Genomic DNA, 21,197 nt, shown 5'->3' with positions numbered 1-21,197 from the left:
TCTGTAATGACCTCAAGTTTAAGTTTTGTCTGTGATATACTGATCTCTTATGTCAATGATTCTACCCTTGCTACATCTGACTGCTCGCATTTGGATTGTCTTTCAAATATCTCTGCCCTTCTGATTTTTATTAAATTCTATCTTGATCTGTATTTTTTTGGAAAGTTCAGAAGGCTCATGACATCAAATATTTGACCCCAGGGGACCCTCTCACAGCACAGAGTATTGTCTCGAACTCATATTATCACTACTGAGCCAGACTCTTCATTCCAGGACCATCTTGAATGTTAATACGTTTCTTATGCTGAAACACTACAATCTATGTGATCTCACACTTCCTAAGGGTCTCTGTATTGTTAAGACTTACAGCAAGTAGGCAGATGACTTACCAGGATCTTCATGCTGGCAGCAACGTTGCAATTTTTGCACACTCTGGTGTGCTTCCCAGATTTATTCTTTCCATTGTCTAATCTTGCTACTAAAGTAGGGCATTCCAGTAATCCACTCCACTCTTTAATCTCACTAATAATCCAATCACAAGCACAAAATACTCAAACTAAAGAAAGCACAATATTATTTTAGTAGGCCCAGGAGGAAGATGGGGAGTTCATAGAATGCACTGACATGCAAAAATCCTTTCATGGAGGAATCTCTTCCTATTCTATATTTCAAATTTAGAACTCAGGCCGCAGATCACTATATTTCTCCTATAATGTTTGTAATTCAAGAATATGAATAACTGTTGTTCTCTGGTTGCTCAAGACTGCATGAATGGTTCAAGATGTGGCCTAGCATTTGCATTGTAAACAATAAGTATAAACTTTATATATTGCTTTCTTCTCACACCTAGATATACAGGATTAACCAGATAATGTAGTCCATAAACCTTCTAGGTGTAGACAAAAATATATATATATTTTTTTATTTTTATTAATTTTATTTCACTCCATACAAAGCAATCAAGTTTTTACAAAAAGAAAAATAGAGTTAAGAACAGATCGATCCCCACCCTTGAGAGAGAGAGCAAGCCAAACGGCATAAAAATTTTACAGCTTTTAAACATACCTAAATTAATATATTCTCTATGCTTCATGAACTTATTTTAAAATATTACTGATTAGATCAAAAATATAGTTTTATTCATATAGCATACTTATAGATAATACTTTGTGTTTTCATGTAACCTGTTTTGATATATATGCCCTCACAGGTGGCGCAGAGGTAGTGCTGATGCTTTGCAGTAAGGAGATGTGACGATGTGGGTTCTGGCTCCACACTCCCATCTGATTTTTGGAAGCACTTGAACCCAACACCGTCGATAACGTAACCGAGTGAGCTAGTCAGTGAAGGCAATAAACATCTAAGCAAGGGGATGGTTGAAAGTGCAACAGTGCTTTTATTTAAAACTGTCCATCAAAACAAGTGTTCACATAAATAAAGTGCAGTTCATTCAAAAAGAGTCAATAAATAAATAAATAATCCAATAAAACATGTGGAGGTTAAAAATATAGAAAAAACAATCCTTTAAAACGAGAGGTAAAATGTTTAAGGAAGCAGTCTTTAAAAACAAGAAGAACAAACACGGTGCCTTCTTTTAAAACTAGCGTCCCTCTTGCTTCATCCATCAGGGCCACGCAACAAGGGAGACGCTCACTCTGCAGCTGACCTTCTCTATGCCTCTGCTACTGCCAGTCGCCTTCCCGATCCTTGGCTCCGGTCGGCTCCCACCTGACAGTGACTTGGGAATCCCATAATGGCCAAGGCTCTCACATTCGGGACACTGCGTCCCAAGTCCCGACTCCCGCTACCGACTGCGGAGAGTCCTGCACCTTCCCGGTCACTCCTGCCCTGCAACAAACTTCTGCGGGCGTAACCACAACCACTTCTCCCAGGTGTTGGCCAAACACCCAGCTGCCTGCGAGCGTTTGCTCGCCTCCTTCCTGCTGCACCGATTTGCTCGCGCTCTTTCTCTCCTTCCTGCTTCCAACCTCCATTTCCTTCTCTCTCTCCTCTCTCTCCTCTCTCTCGTTCCTTTGTCAATCCCCCCACAACCGACTCGCGCTTCTTTTAAAATGACGAGGGCCACAGCAGCTGCAGCATTAGCCACGGGACAATCACGAATGTAAGCAGTTCCTCACCTGTGCAATAGGTGAGAAACGCCCACACCCTATGGATCGCCCCGCGGCTCGCTATGGCCCAACAACTCCTTGCTAAGTCGCGAGCGCGTCGATTATTTATTTAAAAATGGCCTTTACTCAGTGAGCTGTGGACCCGCTATACCACAGGAGAATGTGGAAGATTGTGGGTTTGCTTCCTGGTTCCTCCCTGTGTGGATAGCGCTTTGAGTACTGAGAAAAGTGCTATATACATGTAATAAATTATTATTATATCTCCATGATTCTGAAATCTCTCCGTATCAGTTGGTATTTATTTAGACACTGTAGCAGCACCCTAATTTAGTGTTTTTCATACAGAACATTTATTACATTTTTATGTACTTTTTTTATATAAAGTAATTTTGTAACATGATGTTCCCCATCTAGACTCAGTAACTGCCCTCAGTTTACCTGTTCTGCACTGCATCTATAATGTACTTCATTATATTTTAAATATAATACAAGTTAGAATAAACTCTAACTTCCTGAATCAGCACTACTTCCCTCCCTTTTATATGTAAGTTTAACATAGACTTGTGCACTTGCAAATATAGATGTAGACCATAATGTTTATACTTTTTCTGTAACATAATGGAAAGAAAAGATGTACAGTGTTTTTTTCTCCCTTTTAGTTTGAAGTGTACTTTCCACAGATTACTTCTATATACAGAAACATTTTAAACATTATTTTTTTTAGTTTATTATTAATGCTATAAATCTATGTGCCACATAATTAATTTTATCAGCCCTTCACTATACATTACTCTAATTTCTGTCCCACATATTACTGGTCATATTTGGTAAGACTGTACTTGCAAACATACTCATTTGTAATTATCCATCATTTTGAAACTTCTGAAATTACAGAGGCATGGATCACAATTCATATAACCAGATACCCATATAGTCAACATTCAGATTACCAAGCTGACTTTTTGGTGCATCTTAAAAAATGCATTAGAAGTGAAATCTCTTTTTCCTGACAAAATGAATTGAATAGCCATTATCTCTTTATTTTTTTTTTATATACCATTATGTTTTTATTTTGAATATATTAATATATAAAACCTGCCTGTCTAATTCCTGAAAACAAGCATGTCAATTAATATTGGGATTTACTTTGTATAGGCATGAAGCCACTCTATTAATTAAAACTAAGACTAGGGAAAATAGCACACATTAAAACTTTATATGGTTGAAAATTTAAATCATATTACCAGATTAACCCTAATTTTATTTTTAAAAATTAGAGTACCTAAATGACAGTGTATGGAAGCAGGTTTTAAAAGTCAAATTAGGTGCCATCACAATCACTTCAACATATACATATCAAAAAATTTAATAATTCTGACCATGAACATAGATGAGTCCTACACTGTTTTTTAAGTTATTGTTTTTTTCTTTTTGTATTTGGGAAAAAAATTAAAGACATTTGTAACTGATGTCCTGTCTCTTACGCTATCTGTTGTTCATAAGCTCAATAGAGCTGCATGTCTGGCTTCATTTCTAAGGCATGCAAAATAGATGTTCAGGAATATTTTAGAATACGTCATCTTCTAATGATGAGCAGACACTCCTAGATATTTAAAGGATATTTCTGTTTAATTTCAAATTCTGAAAATAACCAGATAAACATAAGACCACAGATATGTTTGGATGATTTAATAGGAAGTGCCAAAATCCTACCCTTAGTGTGAATCAACTGTCCTCAGTGTTATTCAACAGACTTAACACTAGTAGGCAGCATTAATTCGGTGAGTCATCGTCAAATTAACAAGAAACCAGAAATTGGCTTAACAATATTAGACCAGATAGATACATAAGAATTGGACAGCCACAAGTCAATGATACTAGACGGATACTTGGACAAGGAAAATAACAGAACAGATTAAAACAGAAAGACTTGAAGTATTTTTTTTCCAGAACTTTTACTTAATCCAGAGTTTCTAGTTCCAATCCTAAAAAAGAAATGAATGAAATGGTAGTATAAATAAAATTAAAGAAACCGTCTTTATTCCAAAAAATAACAAGCATATTCTTGTTCTTATTCTATGCCTTTTTATTTAACAAAAAATATTCTTTCTTTTTGTCATTATTTTCCAAAAATAAGCCACCCTCATCCTGTCTTCAGCAACCAAAAAGAAAGTATGCTTATCACATGTAATTGTAAACATCAGGGCATTTACATGTGTTTTATTAGCCTGGTTATTCACAGAGCTGTGGTTTCTAAAATGCCATATAAACCTTTATCCTGGTTAGAGAAACTGGGTTATTGGTCTCTGAGAAGCCTGGTTATCACACATAAGTTTCTCCGAGGGTAATCTGGTTATTTGGCCATGTCAACCCTTAACCAGGTTAAAGTTTAGAATTTTCTACTCTGCACATGTCTGTTGCTCTCTGTTTGCTCTGTTTAGGCAATCTATCTCATTATTCATTCTCCTGGTTGAAATAAACTGACTCAATATTTCAGAAATACTAAATTTATGTCGGTGATGTATCTGAATGTAGAGTGTTAAGCTCAGTAGCAAGATCTCTTGAGCAGTAACGTGTTAAAAGTGATTGGTGTTAAGTAGTTCAATTATTTTTGTAAAGTAACAAGCAACCTAATGCAACACTTATTTTATTGAAGTAAAAATACCTGCATTACAGTTATCTCAACAGGACCTGATATAAGGCAAGAAACACACATACGCCAGTCCTTTGCAGAAAAGAGTGTGCTGTGAGCAATCCACTAACAGAAGCATTATCACAGCAAATAAATTATAACTGGATTTTTTGTGGTTCAGTGATAGTTATAAATTCTTTGAGAAAGTAATTTAGGATGTACCCTGTAGAATAGCTGTTGTGTGACATAAATGGCAGCACACTACCATGATTTTCCTGTCAGCAACAACTTAATATACATAATTTTTTGACAATCAGGCGTTTATTTCTGAAAATCTGAGTAGATACTGATGTGCCACAGAGGCAGATATCTATCCAGGTCGTTTTCCTGGACAGGTCTAAACTATGGTTGTGCAGAACATTGGTAAAATGCAGCAAGCAGATACCAAACTGTCTTTAACATAATGTACACCACAACTGGAGAACTATGAAATAAAATCAGACAATCAGACACTATTTTTATGATTACATCTTGCCTGAAGAAGGGGCCTGAGTTGCCTTGAAAGCTTGCATATTGTAATCTTTTTAGTTAGCCAATAAAAGGTGTCATTTTGCTTGACTTTTCTCTACATTCATAATGGCTAACACGGTACAACACCTTAGTACTATGACACTAAAAGAAACTGAAGTATACAGAAGATTAGCACAGGCCCAGCATTCTTTCTTAGAGACACTGTTATTAAAATTCTACCCAGATTTCAAAGAAGTTTTGGACAGCTAGGTTTTTTTGTAATTTTCAATATAACAGGATTATAGAGGGTGGATTAGAAGATCCTAGTTGAATAAGATGACATGACAAATATCATATTTTGTTTCATATTTGAAGTTACACAGAATGTTTCTCTGTTATAACACAGATGAGTTTGTAGATTTGCAAATACTTTTCAGTGGGAGATTTTGAAATTTCAAATCTTTGTACAGCGCAATATGTTTGAGAAATCTCAATAAAAATTGAACTGCCTTAGACAAAATCTTTGAAGAATAGGTGCCCCAAATTTCAAAAAAATTGGTTCTTGCGGGCCAAGTTGTTTCCTGCGGACAGACAGACAGACATGACTATCACAGTAGATGCTTTTTACCTAATATGCGAATGCACATAAAAGCACTATGAGTATTGTTAATGATAAAGAAAAGAAAAGAAAAGAAAATTGAATGCATTGTGTATATATATTTTAAAAGCACTTCCAAGAATGCCTTTCAGAGATCATGTCTATGTTAAGAGAGCCTGACAGGTGTACCCGATGAATGTATATTGATGTTCTCAAACCTTGACCAGCCCTATGCCAGTTTTATTGTTAAATAATTTGCAATGTTCTATATATTTTCAAAGTATGCACATCCACACAATCAAAGTTCTATCAAAAATCATTTCATGGTTATCTACCTTTCCAAATTACTATGAATAAGGAAACACTGTAGAATGATTTACAAGAACAAAACACATTGATGGTTCTTATAACCGTATCCAGGTATAAACCCAAAGGTTACCAAACCAAAACCGTCTCCTTGTAAAAGAAGTCAAATGTCTCCTTAGGACTTTATAATCTTAATGAAGTTAATTTTTTAAAAGAAGGTTCAACTTTAAAACCAATCCCTTACTTTGCCCAGTTACCAGCAATCTGGAACTCATGGGCACCACACCAGTGCCCTCACTTCTAGACCAGTAGGCTCCTACATATCTAAATATTTAAGGCCCATTATAGGCCTGTTTTATTATACAGTTTAAGAAAGTATTAAACTTTACCTATCTGTGGCATTGCAATGATTTATGATTTGTTTTTTCAAGGTTTTGTGCCGGATTTATTCATTTTTGATTTCTGCACTTTATTCTGCACTTTATTCAGCATTTACAGGCGAAGCATTTATGTATTTTCTACCCTTTCAAGTCTTCTCAGTTAGTTAGTAAATAGCCTGCCTTGTCACTCCCTGATTTGCTCCACTGGAATAGCTCACTTAACTGTGATAATACTGTATGCTGTGTATGTTTTTCATATTGCATACTGCAATTTGTTTTGGTGATAATTAAATTCATTTATATTTTTATGTTTTGTTTTACTAGGATAGACTATTTGACTTGGAAACAGGTTCTTTTGAAAGTGGACGAGGCAAATGTCCTTTTGACCCCAACATTTCCACAGTTTCTGTAACAAATAGTAAGTATTCTGAATCACAGTAAGCAAATTCACTCTTTATATACATAAAAACACTGTTTTTATTTCAGCACATATTTTTATACATGTGGTATATGAATTTTTTAAGTGTATCTCAGAGTAAAAAATCACAATTGTGATTGCATGTTGAGAATCACTGAGAATGCCTCTTGTTAATGTTGTGTGAATTATTAAGAAAAATCAATGGAAAGAATAAAGGTGTTGTGCACATTTTCTGTGACATGCTCCAGGTCCCTTTACTGTATAAAGCAAGTTCAAAAAACAGATGAGGACTCACATTGAAATGATTATGAAGGAGGATCTTTCGTTCAGCATGAGACCCTGTGTTCTTAAGCAAATTAAGTGGACACCTTTTTATGATTTCTTTAGGTTTTAGATGTACCCCTAATTGTTTGAGATGAGGACATACTTTGAGCAATTCCATCTCTATTGTCAAACCATTTTAATCCACTCCAGATTGGATGTAGGAGAGCCTAACCTAGCAGCATCAATTGCAAGGCATAGAACAATTGGGGTGGCAGTCAATTGCAGGTCACAGTCACACACATGCTTATATTCACACTGATGGGGGTCTGTTTTAATGCATGAGTTATATTGTATCTAATAGGCATGTCTTTGAAATGTCACTGCAAATCTGAAGTATTTAGAGAACAATCTACACAGATATGAAGAAAAACTGAACAAGCTGAAATTGGGTGTTTCCGACACACTTCTATTAATTTGTGCACTGAAAACATATCTAAGAGTCTATGATCAAATAATACAATAGGTACAGCATATCATCCCCATTTGATTAATTATATCTTGATCAGGGGAAGAAAATTTGTGCCACTTTATTATAAGATAGAAGTGGAAATGGACATGGATCATGTTGCTTGCTTTATCTTCCTGTGGTAACCATTTAAAAAACTGGGATGATTTACATCAGTTCATTAACAGGACAACTGACACAAAGATCAAGGCAAGTGTGACTTTATCTATTAAATAAAGCCTTTAGAAATTACAAACAAAGCAGCTAAGACAGGATAAGAAAAATACTGTAAAATGGCTTAATGCAGTGGTTCCCAAGTTCAGTCCCGGGGGACCTCTGTGGCTGCAGGGTTTTCTTCCAATCAATTTCACAACCAGTGACTCATTTTACCTTTAATTGATTATGCCCTTTTTGTAACTGGTCTTTTATTTCTTCTCTTTTTTGAATTCAGAAAAGCACATTATTAAAGTTTAGAAACTTTTAGAAATACTTCTATTTTCACCATAGCTCTTAACTCTTTCATGTAATTTTCCTGTTAATTCTTCTTTTCTTCTGGATGTATTTAAAATGTAACTTTAGTCATTAATGCAGATGTACAGTGCTACATACTGTATCTTTATGAATATATAGGTCAGTCTTAATATGAAAATTAAATAACGTTACTACAAAAAAAGTCTATGGTTTTGGAGTGTACTATAGATGACAAATAATCAATTAAAAATAGTTTTCACTGCATATTTTTTTCAAGTTAATTGTATTTTGTATCATGATATACCAGGCTAAACTTTATCCAGTACAAGGCTGCCCTCATGTGGAGAAAGAGAATATTAGACTTTAGATAGCTATTGATTTGTATTACTTGATTTAAATAATTTTATGCCTCAGTCTGTTTCCATTACTGCAAAGTAGGATGATGATCTTTTTATTGTTCTTTGCATTATTTATCATTTATTTAATTTATGTTTGTTTTATAATTATTATTTTTAAATAATTATAACATGGAACAATTACGGTTTTAATTCTATCAGTATTTCATCATTGATGGAAGTGTAAAATATTTCATACAATAGAGAATTTCACAAAAGAGAAATTTAAGATCTAGTAAAAAGTAAACAATAGTTGAATAAACAATCACACGGAAAGTGCATCCAATATCCAGTCCTAGAACTTCCTTTTTACATGTCAGGGATACTGTATCTGTAAACATGAACTAATAATAAAAAAAACAAAGGACAGAAAAAATACATGGAAAACAACGTATACAAAGTATTATGCTTATACAAATTATCAGCTATGTTATCACAGTATGTAAATTATAATACAAAATAATAAGCAAAATAAAATGGTTGTCTTTTGCACCACCATTATCTGGGCAGTGAGGATTCAACACAGCAAAGATTTCCCTAAACTTATTTTTAAAACATCATTTATCAATCGGTATAGACAGAAAATATTAATATGATGGCCTTTTCTGTATTACTCTCCAAGCCCTGGTGACAGGCAAGGACTTATAACCCATTTTTTGTATTAAGATAAATAACACAGTCTATTGAAATTTATTTTTACAGCACGTTCTATACACAGACATCAAAACATTTACTTTTTTAAATTTAAATTTTAAATAAAACCAAGTGATATATGATCATAAGAAAAGGAGTTGAATAGTAGAGTCAAAAGATTGCATAATGATAATAATAATAACCCATCCATCCATTATCTAACCTGATATATCCTAACTAAAGGTCTGCTGGAGCGAATCCCAGCCAACACAAGGTGCAAGGCAGGAAACAAACCCCGCATAATAATCTTTATATATAATTCACTAAGGCAAGACAACCATGGAAAGCACGCCGGAAAGGCAAGACAACCATGAAAAGCACGCCAGAAGGGGCATGGATTCACTAAGCCGCTGACAAGTGAGACACCTATGGCGCACGCAGGAAGGAGCCACGCCCACCAACTCCAAGACCATTGGATACGACGAGAACTCACAGAGCCACACCCACCAACACGGATGCGACGACACAGAAAAACTGGCGTCATTTATATTGTCTGTCGTACAGGTCACATGCAGCTCTGACCCACATTGACTGTTCATAGATGCATGTTTCTCGGGAGGTGAATATGTATGTGAATGTAAAACTGTTTGCGAGGGGTATCCCATGGGATCCTTAAAACATTCCTTTACAACTGAGGTAAAACACAATGAAGTGAGCAGTCTTTAAAAAATGAGTTTTCGGTTACGACACACGACCGCATGCACCATAGCAAACTGTTTTACACGCTACATACAGCAATTCGCATCCGCGACAAACATGCATCTTCTTAGATGCTCCTGCACTTTGTACACACCCCCCTCCCACCTCGCTACCACCGTGGTCGGGTGTCTTGGTGGATTATATATAGAAAGGCAGCCAAAACCGCACAGAGCAATGAAAAGTCTACGTGAGTCACAGGTGCATCTGGACTGTACAAAGACGACAACGACTCGAGTGTCGAGTTGGAGGTGGGCACATCAGCAGGCAGTGTATACTGAACGAGAAATCAGCAGACTAGCATGACGGAGGGAGCGGAGTGGACGTCCTTCTCCTCTCCTCCCGTTCCACCCTCCGCATCTGAGCGGCGCACGGACGATTGTGTGTTGGTTCGTTCCGTGCATTGTTACAATGTTGCTTTTCTTGCTGATTTATTACATTACCGATTTTTCAAATGTTAATTTTCTCCCTGTGCTTAAAAATTATTAAAAAACCGACCTGATTATGCGGCGTATGGTACGCCGCGGCTAGTAATTGGCGGCTAGTAGTTGGCTAGTAATAATAATAAGTCTTTACATTTTGGTATTAAGACATAAAGGAAGAAAAAATCAAATATGAAAATATTTAGATTTTGTAAGGTATTCAGTAAGAATGAAGTGTCTTGATTAGTATTTAACATTTTGATAAGTGTTTTTAAATTGCCATTTAAAAAATGAGTTAGTGACTTAAAGATAGAACGTTCCTTAAGTAAGTCATTGTGAATTTTAGGAATGCTATTACTGATGAGAACCTTTTTCTTAAGTGCTGCTTTGGGAGTGTAATTTGGAGTGGGGTGTTTGGGAGCATCCATCTATCAAACTGTAACCATTTTTGAAAGGCTGCTTTGATATAACTTTGTACAGGACATTTTAATATCCATAGGTAGGACATAAACTGACCACCTAGTCTGAGGTGAAAAGGCAATCTAACTGAATGGAATGATGTAGAGGGTCTAAAGATTGAAGTGTGGCTGGTTAAGATTGCTCGTTGGAGCAGGAGGGCTACTCTTCATCATGACACCCTTTGCCCCATGACCTGTGACAGGAACTGGTATACACTTAGTCTCTCTCTTTATCTCTCTCTCTCTCTGTCTGCCATTTTCCATCAACGGAGGAGGCTCCTTTCTCTCCTTTTCTAATGCTGAGAAAGTTGGCCATGCTTTTATCACATCCCGCATCGATTATTGTAATTCCCTACTGGCAGGTGTGCCTTCTAATCTTATATCACAGCTCCAACATATTCAAAACTCGGCTGCAAGAGTCCTTACTCGAACCAGCAGCAGTGAGCACATCACACCCATCCTGCTTCGCCTTCACTGACTCCCCGTGTCTTACAAAATCGAAAATAAAATCCTACTAATAACCTACAAAGCCTTAAACATCCTTGCACCAAACTACATCAGTGACCTTCTCCATCACTATGTGCCTATCCGCCCACTAAAGTCCTCTGATTCTGGCAATCTTGTTGTGCCCCACACTAATCTACACTCCATGGGTGACAGGGCCTTCAGCTGTATAGCACCCAGACTCTGGAATGAGCTACTGAAATTAGATCAGCTGACTCCATGAATTCTTTTAAAAAAACAACACAAAACTCATCTGTTCAGGAAGGCTTTTAGCTCTATCTGACTTTATTACCATTCTCTCAGTTTACCTCTATGTCAAGATGCTCATGTAGTTTTAAAAATTATTTTGTAAGCATTTTAAAGGAAAATATATTATATATATAAATATATTATAATATATATATTATATATCATTATATTTTGTGGGAATAAAAATTGGAAATGCACATTATGAAAATGGCTTATGTGTTATAGTGGGCCAATCACTGTCTTCATTCAGAAAGGATGTTAGATTAAGTTGATATCGCATTAAGCAACTCTTTAAAATGGGGTAAATCAGGTTTACAGACTGCAGTTGCTAATCAATGTTGCTGCACCATCTCAGATTACACAACTGAAAAATCACAGCCCATGTCTCATTTACTGGCTGATGCAGCACAGTCTTGCTCGCTGCTTTTTTTGACAGACTATAGTATACTACCTGACAGAGCCAGCATTATTTGAAAAGTTAAAAGATGCAGCGTGTTGTGTAGCAATCTCGGTCTTTTCTTTTTTGCATTATGTTATAATACATAAAATACGAGACATCATATAAGAAAATAAAATAAAAGCGTGCTTGTTGAACTTGTGTCCTGTGGCTGCCTGTCTAAGGTTTGGGCAGCATCCTCTGCAGGCCACATGGTGTATATAATATTATTTATCTTGATTTTCAAAAATCATTTGATAAGGTCCCACATGAGAAGTTCAGCATTAAAACAGAAGAAGGGTGAGTTTAAATTAAAGTGTGTACATGAGTGAAGATTTGGATAAAACACTGTGATATTTGGCCGGCTTATCATCCCAGCCAATACCCCCAGGCCGCCAGATGGAGCCTTCCCTGCAGTATGGAGGTGCCCCGAAGACCAGCAGGGAATCATGGACGATGTAGTTTTTATCCTCAGCCCTGCTGGATACCTCAGGGGCCGCAAGAGGGTGCTGTAGGGAGGACCGAGGACTCATTTGTGCTCTATGATCCGGAAGCTCGTCATAGGATGAGCGATGGGCTTTTGGGGTGAAGAAAAGAACTTTTACCTGACCCGGAAGTGATTGAGGATCACATGGACTGGGGATTGAAAACACTTCCGGGTCAGGGAATATAAAAGGACTGTGGGAGCTCCCAGACGGTGAGCTGAGCTGGGTGGAAGGGTGGCAACGCGTCTGGGAGCTGGATCATTGTAGTATTTGTGATTATTGTTAGTATTAGTGATTTATATGAGAATTGTGGAAGAGAGTGTGCTTTGTACACTGTGGCAATTGAATAAAGTCGATTTGAGGACTTTTACCTGGTGTTTGGAGTCGTGGACAGGGTTTCAAGGGAGCGAGAGCGCCCCCTATCTACCACAGTGGCGTAGCTGGCAGGATACTCCAGCGTCTATTGCGGAGGACCTGTACAAAAAATTTCTGTGGGAAGTGAACCCCGAGAAGACTACAGAGTCAGGAATCGCCACAGCATCGCCAAAACCTGAAAAACCTGAGTCCAAAATGGGGAAGAGGAAGGGCAAGCAAAGCAACAACTCCAGCGGGAGTGCCTTAGGTGCAATGGCCGACGCTCAGGAGGAGTCGAGGAGCGGCCTTACAAGTCAGGAGAAACCTCCAGGGACCAGCGATTACTTTGAGGTACGTGCCGGAAACGTTACGGATAATCCATTTATAATTACTCACTTTGTTCCGTGCATGTACCTCGGAGATGATCCCCTGGAGGCTCCGCGGGGAAAAGGAAACTGCCCCGAAGACGATGGCACGTTCCTGTCGAAGCCGGAGCACCTACGAGATGTCTTCCGTATGACGGCAGCCGACAAGGGACACGGCAGCAAACCCGGTGCATTCTGGGAAGGAGGAGGTCCATGTCCCGCTGTTTGTGCCTTCGAGCCCGAAGGAACGGACTCGGACATTCCGAAGGGGAAGGGGGAGGCGAGCGAGGCACCGCTCACCCCACGAAAAGGTAAGGAGGGTCGGGAAATGGCTGTTTGGGATGTCAAAAAAGGAAATAAGACAGACCACAGTCTGCTGAAGGAAGCAACCCGATCCTCAACCTGTAACGAAGAGAACTCCATTTCCCAGCAGCCTCCGCGAGACCAGTCAGAGCACGTGCCAGAAGCGGGCGTGCTCATTGGCTCCCGGCCGGCAAGTAACGCGAACAAGGAAGTGAGTGTTCTGTCGGCCGAGATAAATAATTGTATTAACTTGCGGGAACTCGAACGCTTAGTCGAGCCCGTAAGTAGCTTTTTACAGGTCCTGATGACCATAGAAAAGATCATCGGAGAATTGGGAGCTGCAGCCAGAGAGCCGTTGGAGAAGGTGAGGGCCTACGTGCGGCGATTTGGTGGGGAGCCTCCCGCAATGACGAATGCGACAGTACAGGTGAGTCAAGCCGGTACTGTAAAGAAAGTAATAGGGACGCAGTGTAATCCGGGCCCGGTTTTAATGAATAGCGGGTGCCAATACACGGCGTGTGGTACAAGTGAGGTCGGTACGTTAACCGAGTGGTCGGCGGAAGGGCTAATCGATCCGGGGCAGCTAAACAGTGCTGACCCCCGGAGCAAGGCAGCCCTAAAGACGGCGCCACCAGTCAATTGTAAAAGTAAAGGGGTGCAAACAGTAAAAGGGCTCTCTTCTTGTAATAGAGAGACCCAGACTGTATATAAGCCCCAGAGGAAACAGGAGGCTTCTCAAATAAAACAGAGGTCTCCTGACAATGTGGAAAAGGGCCATGAGAGAGCCATGGCGGCCGGGGAATTCTCCCCAGCGGAGACAAGGGCGGAGCCAGAAGTGCCCAGGTGTTTCGTGTCCCAACGAGAGAGACTACCAAGGGGACCGCTACGAATGCCGCAGACCGGGCCACGAGTGGAAAGGTTGTCCTAGGAGGGCAGGACGTCATAATGCTTATACTTATACTGTTCCTCCTAGGTTTGTACGGGAGTACCAACTATATCAACAGGACCCCGTCTTTGGATCACCTTGGGGGAGGATGTTTTCTCAAGGGGGACACACCGGGAAAAACCATGTTTTTCCGCTGGGGGAGGAGTACTGTGATATTTGGCCGGCTTATCATCCCTGCCAATACCCCCAGGCCACCAGATGGAGCCCTCCCTGCAGTATGTAGGTGCCCCGAAGACCAGCAGGGAATCATGGACGATGTAGTTTTTATCCACAGCCCTGCTGGATACTTCAGGGGCCGCAAGAGGGTGCTGCAGGGAGGACTGAGGACTCATTTGTGCCCTATGACCCGGAAGCTCATCTTAGGAAGAGCGACGGGCTTCCGGGGTGAAGAAAAGAACTTTTACCTGACCCGGAAGTGATTGAGGATCACATGGACTGGGGATTGAGAACACTTCCGGGTCAGGGAATATAAAAGGACTGTGGGAGCTCCCAGACGGCGAGCTGAGCTGGGTGGAAGGGTGGCAATGCATCTGGGAGCTGGAGGATTGTAGTATTTGTGATTATTGTTAGTATTAGTGATTTATATGAGTATTGTGGAAGAGAGTGTGCTTTGTACACTGTGGCAATTGAATAAAGTCGATTTGAGGACTTTTACCTGGTGTTTGGAGTCGTGGACAGGGGTTCAAGGGAGCGAGAGCACACCCTATCTACCACAACACATAGAGCAGAAGGTTATGGTGCGAGGAACCTTATCTGGATTTGATGTTAAAACTGTTGTCCCTTAGGGGTTAGTGCTAGGGCCACTATTTTTAATATATATATATAAGTTACCTGGATAGGAATATTTACAGTAAGCTGATTAAGTCTGCAGATGATACCAAGATAAGTGGATTGACAGATAAACTGAAATCAATTGAATCATTACAGAGGAACTTGGGCAGGATACAAGCTTGGGCAGATTTGTGGTAGAAGTAAATAAAAGATATTGCACAGAGGTAGTAGATATGTTAGATTTGAATAAACAATAGGAGGTCTGAAACTTGAAAGTACACCTAGTGAGAAGGACATGGGCATTATAGTGGACTCATCACTATCAACTTCCAGGCAGTGTTTAGAAGACATTGTGAAGGCTATCCAAATGTTAGATTATACAGCATGATGTGGAGACTAAAAGTCAAAGGAGGTTATGCTTAAACTATAAATACATAAAAGTTCAGATGTTTTTCTTCACACAGAGAACCATAGACATATGGTATAAGTTACCAAGTAGTGTGCTAGAAAGTAGGACTTTAGGAATCATCAAAAATAGACTTGACATTATTTTGGAGAAATTAGGTGGATAGGATTGGGGAGCTTTAATGGGTTGGCGAGATTTAATGGGCCTGTTCTCCTCAAAGTTTTTCTAATGCTCTTATGTTCTAATGATTCAAAGTAACAACCAAAAAATAAAAACAAGTTTGAGATAGAGAGAACTTCAAATCAAAACCGATGTAGAAATGTAATGTAGAAGTTAATTCATGTTGTTTCAAAATCTTTGTAGAACAATTTTTAGAGAACAGGACAATTTAATATAGAAACACATATTTCATAACACAGTCAAGGTTTACACTTGTTAATGTACATAAGGACTTAAGAACAAAAGAAATTTGACAAATGAAAGCAGAACATTCAGTCAATCAAACTTGTTTGTTTAGCAAATAGTTAAGCTGTTCCAATATGTTATCCGTGTATGTCTTAAAGGTTCTCAAGGTTTCTTCTTCAACTACATGATTTAGTAGCTTGTTCCAGATTCCAACAACTCCTGGCCCTTTCTCCAATTTTAGTATCAGCAGTGAATTTCACAAGTTTACTAACTACACCGGAAACAATGACATTAATGTAAAAAGAATAAGTAATGGTCCAAAGACAGACCCCTTAGTGACTCCACTGATGACCTCACGCCACATACATCATTCTCGACTTGTCTTTACTCTTTGTCTCCTGCTGGTTAACCAACTTGAGGTCCAGTTTCCTAGATTACCTCTAACACCTACAGCTTCTAGTTTCCATGTCGATATCAATTTATTTTTATAGCACCTTTTAATAACCAAAGTTAAACCAAAGTGCTGCACAGCACGTCAGCTTCCTTTTCACAATTGGCATGTACCGTAGCCCTCAGCACTACCACATCATGGGCCTGTTCAAATTTTCATTCTCAGTTTCTCACAGTGCTTCTAAATGTGTCGCTATTTCTCTTTTGCTTTATTGTTTGTTTGTGTTTCATGTGTCTTTTTCATTCACCCTTTCAGTTGATCCATTTGGAAGTTTCCATTTCCATTAGGCCTCTTATTCCTTTCTTGTCCATTTTTCAAGCTTGAAACATTTTGTGCAGTATGCATTAACAAAATATAAAATTATTATACAAATCAATATTATAAAAATTATAAACTATTAATAAACCAAAACATATTGGAAATTTAGCTAACCAATGGGATATATAGAATACATTAAATTATTTCAACAATGAAAATGCCAGCACACATAAATTAACATGTATTGTGAAAATGTCATTCTGTGTCCCTAACGGTTTGAAAGCAAATGATATTTACTTATTAGCAGTTGACTTATTATTAGCATAAACCATTTACTTTTGTTTTTAGGGGGTGACTTATTTGTGGGACTTTACACAGACTACTGGGGAAATGATGCTGCTATCTATAGAATGGGCAATCTCACCTATACAAGAACAGAATGGGATAATAAACATCAGTTAAAAGGTAAGCTTTTTTATGTTTCCTTCCTTCTGTGCTTTTATTCCTAAATAATCTATATTTAGCATATAACTTACAAATTACAGCTTTAATGGCTGGTGTAGTTTAAGAAGTATTATCAGAGGTAAAAGAATTCCCATTGTTCTTAAACACAGCTGGCGTTCATGAGAAGCACAGATTGATATAAATTACATTTGTTGCCAAATACTTGAATGCTTAGCCAACATAGGCATGCTTTATGATAATTTGAACATATGTAATTAATAATTACTTTTCAAAAACATTGTGTTCAGCTCAAATTAGAAAAGCACTTCATAAACCAAACTGCAGAAACATTATGTAATGCTTTTTAATTACTTCCACTTTGCAAAAATTCACAGCTATTTCTTTACTATTTTTTGAAAAGTATCTAAATATTTCTAGCTTGAGGGGCAAAGATTTCAAAACTGAAATGTAACATTTTACTTCTTTACTGCATCCTTAAATAGATAATTATGAAAGTAATAACATTTTAATTCTAGAGTTTTAGAAAAGTGAAAATGGAATAACATTCAAAAATTTGCTGAAATGTCTAATATATATATATTTACAGCTCTAATGTTATCACTTTCAGTATGACCTTGCTACTCATGACATGAGTAATTTTACTGCTTAACAGCAGCTAGATGCATCTGGAGAAAAATCTCAAAAGCTTGTCTTATCAATTCAAATGGATCTCCTTGAAAGTGTAATAAAATAAATAATGTGGATATCAAGCACACTGAAGCGGAGAAATAAAAAAATATATCTCTACTTCAAAAGGTAGACATTTTTCTACCAGTTGCTTTTTAGGACACTCAGTTAAATATATTTGGCTTTGTGAAAATCTACTGTGTCTTAAACTGGATGACACATTGCCCTTACTCGCTATTAATATTCTCCTAGGCTATCACTACTTTTACAACCTTATTATGTAGACTAGAAGAATACTGGATTATTGGTATGAGGAAACATTTCAGCCTGAGTCAAAATATATTAGAACGTCTTCAATTCTGAATTGTACAGTAAAGCATCATCTGTAATTTCAACATTTTACTTATTTATTGGAATATGTGCTTACTATTTGCATTGCTGGTGGCAAAGTAAAGACCAATCCGTTTTGATAATTGGTCACTAGGTTTGAACTACTGTATGTATGCAAAACTAGTTTTATTTGGCTAATACAGTATAATATATTTGACACTGTTAAACAATAATCATGATTACAATTTTCTGCTATATAATAAAACACCACTGTCCATGGCTATGTGTGTAAGTCTGGTCCTTCTGAGCAATCTTATCACTCAGTTTGGCTTTGGTCTCATTGGACAGTTTGACTTTGGTGATAACAATTAACAGAGGAAGTGCCTGGCAAGAGAGGTTGAGAAACAGAAGGAGGAGTAAAAGGATAGGGGAAACACTGAGAGTTACCTTTAGAGACGGAAAAATATTCATAGCATATGAGTCATTGTTTTCACAATGGGTAATGGGGGCCCATCTACCATTGGTAATAGTCAAAAAGTGGACAGGAGGCGAACAAGGTTCCTTGAAATGACAAAGCCTGAGAAACAGACTTGACAGGAACATGTTTAAGTGAGGGAGTGCTGGGCAAGAGAGGTTCAGACATATTGGGACACTGAATTAAAGTGCAAAAGGAACGCAGAAGGTACACATACAGCAATATGTATCAAATATCAAAAGAAAGACGTTTCTAAAACCTTGAGTGAAAATTCACTACTGCTACAGTATATAATGTCAGTTGTTAATGTCATCACAATAACATCCATTTGAAGGTAATGACAAGCTCATCAATAGATGTCTGTGTTGAGCGTCTCTTCATATACAGCAATGGTTAATTTAACTTTTCACTAAGTAGTGGTCGTCACTGATGGTTGTCTGCTAGATAAAGAGTGTGTTCTGCTCAGTACCCTTTATAAGCCTTTGGCAGCCTTCGTGAATCACAGGCTTAAGCACTTGATTGGCTGAGATCACGATTACCTGGCTATGCAAAGCCAATCCTCTTGATTCACTTACTGTATATGCCATTACTTGGTGTAGTATGTCCTGTTGATGCTTGGAATTGACTTTATCCACATTGGACAGTCCTGATTCAAGTATTTTAGTCCTAGCTGCTTTTCCTCCTGTTCTGATTCTTGTTCTCTCTACCTTAGTTTCAATTACCAGCCATCTATTTTAATGTACAAAATGAACAACGTGTATTTCCCTCTTTTTCCAGGGCAGGCTATTCTAAGTGTTGACAGAAAACCCAGTGATGTGGAGTGTAGAAAGCAATGACATACAACATCCTCCTAAAATCTGCTTTCAGGTGGTGTTTTCCCAGGGGTGTGTAGTCTGCCAGGAGACTGAAAATGTCAGTCTTGTATGAAACAATCTGAGAAATACTGTGTTTACTAGCCTAGTCACTATTGCCTCTAGATGTTACAGCATAATGTAAGAACATATACAAACAGACATTAAAATGAATGTGCAGGTCATCTCTGACCTGCTTTTTATTCTGCTCCAGTTCAAATTAAACCTATTTTATTTTAATTTCAAAAATCAGCTTTCAGTATAATTTCAGCTATCTATCATCATTGTATTTATGAAACTACTGCATTCTCATATTAGTTATATAACATTGTCACATTATATTCTTTTAATACGATTAACATTTCACTGAAGATGCTATTAAGTCCAGAAGCAATATTGCTGACAAATGTGCATAGCCTTGGTTTTTCATGAAAGTCAAATAATATTGTGTGTATAATAATAAAAATAAATGACTTTGGTTAAGGCTCTTGAATATTTTAACCAGACAATGATTTACTTTATTTTTACACAACTGTTTTTAACACAGTCTGTAATACTTCAACCAAGGTTTCAAAAGCAGCAAACTGAACTTAAAATACTCTACCATACATATGCATCAGTACTTCACACTTACCAAAAAACTAGGTATCATTACAGTAAAGTAAAAACTAAAGTTCTTTCTTACATACTACACTATATATGGTTGCGAGACATGGATGCTCCAGTGACTTGAGAAGAAGACTGGACTCCTTTGGTACTGTGTCTCTCCGGAAAATCCTTGGGTACCGTTGGTTTGACTTTGTGTCGAATGAGCGGTTGCTCATGGAGTCCCGAATCAGGCACATTACCTGCATTGTGAGGAAGCGTCAGTTACGGCACTACGGCCACGTGGCGTGTTTCCCTGAGGGTGATCCGGCTCGTAATATCCTCATTGCTGGGGACCCAAGTGGCTGGACCAGGCCAAGGGGTCGCCCACATAACACCTGGCTGCAGCAGATAGAGGGTCATTTCCGGAGGGTGGGACTGGACTACCTGTCTGCCTGGGGGGTTGCAAACAGGGATCCTGAGTTGTTTCGTCATGTAGTGAGTGCAGCAACACACTGTACCAGTGCATGCTCCCCAACTTAACTTTATTTGACTTATAGTAATACAAGTTTGAATTACAGAAAAAAAACATCCTGAACGTCATTAATGATATCTTACATGGTCAATTAATCCAGATAAAGCTCATTTGTATAATAATTTACAAGACCTAAATTGAAATGTAACAACTTTAAAAATTCTTTCAGTGGTGAAGCCAGGAATTGCAAAATGACAGAAACAATTGGAAGGGTAAGCCATAATTCTAAACCACTGAAAAGTTAATCAGTCTTGTTGAACTATCATTAAAAGCACATAAATACTGTATACTGAACCGTTGCTTATCAGTTATTAGAAATAAGCTGACAAAAACTTGAAGATTAAAGAAGGACTGAATTAATTAAATTAGCTTTAAGAATTTCTCAATGCAATTTTATACTAGGGAAATTAACAGCAGCAGATTCATATACTATATATGCATGCTATATATTATACAGACAGTCTAGGCATAACTATCAGG

The 21,197-nt window shown here is 37.9% G+C and overlaps 1 protein-coding gene across 1 annotated transcript in view; it reads left to right on the top strand.

Moving 5' to 3' along the window:
• The window catches only part of sema3e (sema domain, immunoglobulin domain (Ig), short basic domain, secreted, (semaphorin) 3E), a 162,714-nt gene that overhangs the window by 100,253 nt on the left and 41,264 nt on the right, over positions 1-21,197 (top strand). Inside the window, exons 5-6 of the mRNA XM_039761469.1 lie at positions 6,880-6,973; positions 17,159-17,275. Coding sequence (XP_039617403.1) covers positions 6,880-6,973; positions 17,159-17,275 — 211 coding nt within the window. The remainder of the gene's footprint in view (positions 1-6,879; positions 6,974-17,158; positions 17,276-21,197) is intronic.

This window comes from Polypterus senegalus, chromosome 8 (assembly GCF_016835505.1).
Source record: "Polypterus senegalus isolate Bchr_013 chromosome 8, ASM1683550v1, whole genome shotgun sequence".
Lineage (NCBI taxonomy): Eukaryota > Metazoa > Chordata > Cladistia > Polypteriformes > Polypteridae > Polypterus > Polypterus senegalus.
Note: the sequence above shows the minus strand (reverse complement) of the source record. Positions and strands in the feature narration are given on the sequence as shown.